Source organism: Sinocyclocheilus rhinocerous, unplaced genomic scaffold (genome assembly GCF_001515625.1).
Source record: "Sinocyclocheilus rhinocerous isolate Xijiao unplaced genomic scaffold, SAMN03320098_v1.1 scaffold3689, whole genome shotgun sequence".
Classification (NCBI taxonomy): Eukaryota; Metazoa; Chordata; class Actinopteri; order Cypriniformes; family Cyprinidae; genus Sinocyclocheilus; species Sinocyclocheilus rhinocerous.
The window spans coordinates 74,586-79,373 of record NW_015624251.1 but is presented as its reverse complement, the minus strand read 5'-3'; the positions used below and the strand labels follow the sequence as shown (position 1 = coordinate 79,373).

The following is a 4,788-nucleotide window of genomic DNA, read 5'->3' as shown; positions in this document are numbered from 1 at the left end:
CACACACACACTCTCTCTCTCTCTCTCTCTCTCTGAGCTCCGGCGGCTCCATGTCTCTCCTGGCGTGTCTTTTGTCGGTGGGAATGATGAGGACAGACATGGTTCTTCACAGGAGGAAGCGCAGAGACGTTCTGCTGTACATCATCGCTGTAGTTTTGCTGATATTCGCAGTGGTTCATCTCGTCTTCTACGCTGGAAAGTGTTTTCAGGGTTCGGCTGAAGTGAGAGTCCGGCGGGATCTCGGTGAGAGAGATTTCATTCATTCACCCAGCGTCCAGTCACATGTATTTCTATAGCGCTTTATACAATACAGACAGTTTAAAAGCAGCTTCACAGAGATAAACAGGGAAAATAACAGTGTTAATGTTGTAAAATTCATCAGTTATGAAACAAATACTGCTTTACAGCTCTACAGAAGACAATAGAGTCATTATTCAGATCAATTCAGTTCAAGTTTTGTTTTCATCCGATAGTGTCAGTGCTGTTAAACTGATATTACTGAATATTAATTGTCTATAACTTGCGTGAACACACACACACACACACACACACACACAAACCATAGACATGATTCAATAAGGTTAAATGGTCCTGAAAAAAACAGTCACACTTGTTCTGTTCGTGGTCAAAAATGACCACACTAGAAACTAATGAAAAATGAATTTCATCTAGTGGAAGCAATTGGTACTGCGACTGAAAGCTCTTTTTTTTTTTTATATCAACTTCAAATTTGGAACACAACTTGTTTAGATTTATGGATTTGATTACAGTAAATGTTTTAGAAAATAAATATTTTATATAACATTTGAAAATTGTATTTTTGTGAATTTTTCATAACAATAGACTTTTTAAACTTTTTTTCGCTTAAGCAATAATCTGCCAAGTGACTTACAGCAGTTTAAGCAGGAAATTTCATCTTCATGTCTATGCTCAAAAAGTGGTTAACAGGTAATAAATGGATCAAAACTATTCCATAAATATAAGTTAGTACCTTAAAATCTCCTAAACACATTTTAAAATATAGTACATTCGTTGCATTGAAGAAAAATCTGTCATTTTTGACCGCCATGTGAGCATTCGTGAGCAGCAGTAAACTCAAATGAAGATGTGTGTGTGTGTGTGTGTGTGTGTGTGTGTGTGTGTGTGTGTGTGTGTGTCTGTGTGTGTGTTTCAGATAATGCATCTGACTGCATCCCGCCGCAGTCGTCTGAATTTCCTGAAGGATTCTTCACGGTTGAGGAGAGGAAGGACGGAGGGATTCTGATTTATTTCATGATCATTTTCTACATGCTTCTGTCCGTGTCGATTGTGTGTGGTGATTACTTCCTGCCGTCTCTGGAGCTCATCAGCGAGCGTAAGCCGTGCTTTGTCAGGTTTCTGCTGGTGTGTGTGTGTGTTCAGTGTGATTTCACTGGATCTGTGTGTGTTTCAGGTCTCGGTCTTTCGCAGGACGTCGCTGGAGCTACTTTCATGGCCGCCGGGAGCTCAGCACCGGAACTCGTCACGGCGTTTCTGGGTAAATTTATTTATTTTTTCCTACTGAGGAATTTTGAGGAAACATCTGAAAGAAAATCGATATATAAAGACAAACAGTATTTAGTAACTTATTTCAATTGAGCTGTATTGAATGAGGTTGCTGTATGATCTTCTGTAGAGCTACTATATAGCTGAAACTGAAGTTGTAATTATAAAGCGACCTGTGTTTACAGTATTAAACGCTACATATATAATCGTGACATAAGATCCCGCTCGTGAGCAGTGAGATCAGTGCAGAGTGACGTCCGGTGTGTTTCTGCTCAGGTGTGTTCGTGACGAAGGGAGACATCGGCGTGAGCACCATCATGGGATCGGCCGTCTATAACCTGCTGTGCATCTGTGCGGCGTGTGGCCTGCTGACCTCTGCGGTGCGTGACCTCACACACACACACACAACACGCTCGTTATTCACGTGGTGTAAGCGTGTGCATGTGTGTGTTTTACTCTGTTCAGGTGGGTCGTCTCTCCTGCTGGCCGTTGTTCAGGGATTGTGTGGCGTACGCCATCAGCGTCACCGCAGTCATCGCCATCATCTCAGATAACAGAGTTCACTGGTGAGTCTGCGATGATTCTGAGCCTCAGACACACTCTGAGTCTGAACAAAACAGTTTTTAATAAAAATGCTGTGTTTGATCAGTTAGTAAAGTAGCAGCACACTGTTCATAACAAGTGCGCCGCACACGTCCTGAAAAGCAAAGCCAAAACATTGGTGCAAACATCTGGTGGCTGGCTGCAGTAAAGGTCATAAACCCCGCCCTCTCCATGTAAACTACTGGACATAAGTCGAGCTAAAAATTCAAATTATACTTCAAATACATTTTTCCCAAAGATAGATTCAATCATTAGTTAGGTAGTTCTTGTCACGCTGAAAAGGTTTTTTTTGTTTTTTTTTACAAGTTTGCGTTTAGTCTGTTATTTGATGCTATTAAAAAACGGGGTGTGGTGTAATGATTGTGAGCTCGCGACGGGTTTGCAGGAGTTTGGGCGGGACTTTGATACAGCAGCTCCACCTCACGATCACTCCTGCGCAGACTGGGGCTCCAAACGAATCACTGGATTCTGGCTCCAAACGAATCAGTACTGCGCAGACTCCAACTCCAAGCGAATCACTGCTGCGCAGATTCTGGCTCCAAACGAATCAGTACTGCGCAGACTCGAGCTCCAAACAAATCACTACTGCGCAGATTCTGGCTCCAAACGAATCAGTACTGCGCAGACTCAAGTCCAAATGAATCAGTACTGCGCAGACTCTGGCTTCAAACAAATCACTGCTGCGCAGATTCTGGCTCCAAATTAATCAGAACTGCGCAGACTCTGGCTTCAAACGAATCAGTACTGCACAGACTCGCGCTCCAAATGAATCAGTACTGCGCAGACTCTGGCTTCAAATGAATCAGTACTGCGCAGACTCTGGCTTCAAACAAATCACTGCTGCGCAGATTCTGGCTTCAAACGAATCAGTACTGCGCAGACTCAAGCTCCAAACAAATCACTGCTGCGCAGATTCTGGCTCCAAACAAATCAGAACTGCGCAGACTCGAGCTCCAAACGAATCACTACTGCGCAGATTCTGGCTCCAAACGAATCAGTACTGCACAGACTCAAGCTCCAAATGAATCAATGCTGCACAGATTCTGGCTTCAAACTAATCAGTACTGCGCAGACTCGAGGTCCAAATGAATCACTACTGCGCAGATTCTGGCTCCAAACGAATCAGAACTGCGCAGACTCGAGCTCCAAACGAATCACTCCTGCGCAGATTCTGGCTCCAAACGAATCAGTACTGCGCAGACTCAAGCTCCAAACAAATCACTGCTGCGCAGATTCTGGCTCCAAACAAATCAGAACTGCGCAGACTCGAGCTCCAAACGAATCACTACTGCGCAGATTCTGGCTCCAAACGAATCAGAACTGCGCAGACTCGAGCTCCAAACGAATCACTACTGCGCAGATTCTGGTTCCAAACGAATCAGTACTGCGCAGACTCAAGCTCCAAACGAATCACTGCTGCAAATTTTTTTTTAAATTAAATTCAGACTTTTTTTCGTCACAGTTATGTGTTGCAACAACTTGCAATTCACTTTCAACAAATTGCAAACATCACTTACAGTTTGACCTGCAAAAGTACATCATCCGCTATATGCGTGTTTATAAATGCTCTAACTTCATAGCCCTCAGCTTTGACTGTGATCTGATGGTTGTGTCTGCAGGTATGACAGCGCATGTCTTCTGCTGGTGTATGGCGTGTACGTGTGTGTGCTGTGCTTCGATCTGAAGATCAGTGAGTACGTGATGCAGCGCTTCAGCCCGCGCTGCTCGTGTCTGAATAAGAGCTCATGGGAGCACGACGAACAGCAGCCGCTGGTGGGATGGAGCGACGACAGCAGCCTCCGCCTTCACCGCCGCTCCCGAGCCGACAGCGGCATCTTCCAGGACGACTCCGGATATTCCCACCTCTCGCTCAGCCTGCACGGTCTTAACGAGATAACCGACGGTACGTCATCACGTCACAACCTCACGCAGATTTAATCGCATCAAAACATCTTTCTGCTTTTCTGTTGCATCTCACTGTCTTTTTGTTAAAGTCTTTTTATTATAATTTTGGTAATACCTACAAAGAATCCCATACCCGCAAAACAAATTTCTACTGCATATAACAAACAAACAATAAATAATAATAATAATCCATTAATACAAAAAACAAATAAAAAGATGCCCCATTATATACATTTCAGCCCAAATAAATAAATAAATAAAGTTTGCACGTTTCTCTCTCTCTCAGAGCAGAAGAGCGTGTTCACGATGCCGGAGCATGATCTGAAGCGGATCCTGTGGGTTCTGTCGCTGCCGGTCGTCGTGCTGCTGTTCCTGACCGTTCCCGACTGCAGGAGACGCTTCTGGAGGAAGTGCTACATGATCACCTTCCTGATGTCGGCCGTCTGGATCTCCGGATTCACATACGTGCTGGTGTGGATGGTCACCGTCGTCGGTAAACGCGCTTTCGTCTGTTTGTTCTGTTGTTGCAGTGATTTATCTGGTAGACAGTCATCACAGTGACCTGCAGTGCTGGGAATCAAACCCACGACCTTTGTGTTGCGAACATCAACCCGATGAGCTACAGGAATGCAAGTCAAGTTTAGTTATATAGCACTTTTCACAAAACACATAGATTCAAAGCAGCTTTACAGAAAGCCACACTGTTTTGTCTATAATGCCTTAGTGGTTTTGTTTGATTACAAGATTTAAATATTG

The 4,788-nt window shown here is 44.0% G+C and overlaps 1 protein-coding gene across 1 annotated transcript in view; it reads left to right on the top strand.

Moving 5' to 3' along the window:
* Nucleotides 1-4,788, top strand: part of slc24a5 (solute carrier family 24 member 5) — a 21,041-nt gene continuing 16,253 nt past the window's right edge. Inside the window, exons 1-7 of the mRNA XM_016552170.1 lie at nucleotides 1-243; nucleotides 1,175-1,354; nucleotides 1,433-1,516; nucleotides 1,801-1,904; nucleotides 1,990-2,090; nucleotides 3,747-4,030; nucleotides 4,319-4,525. Coding sequence (XP_016407656.1) covers nucleotides 51-243; nucleotides 1,175-1,354; nucleotides 1,433-1,516; nucleotides 1,801-1,904; nucleotides 1,990-2,090; nucleotides 3,747-4,030; nucleotides 4,319-4,525 — 1,153 coding nt within the window. The 5' untranslated portion in view covers nucleotides 1-50. The remainder of the gene's footprint in view (nucleotides 244-1,174; nucleotides 1,355-1,432; nucleotides 1,517-1,800; nucleotides 1,905-1,989; nucleotides 2,091-3,746; nucleotides 4,031-4,318; nucleotides 4,526-4,788) is intronic.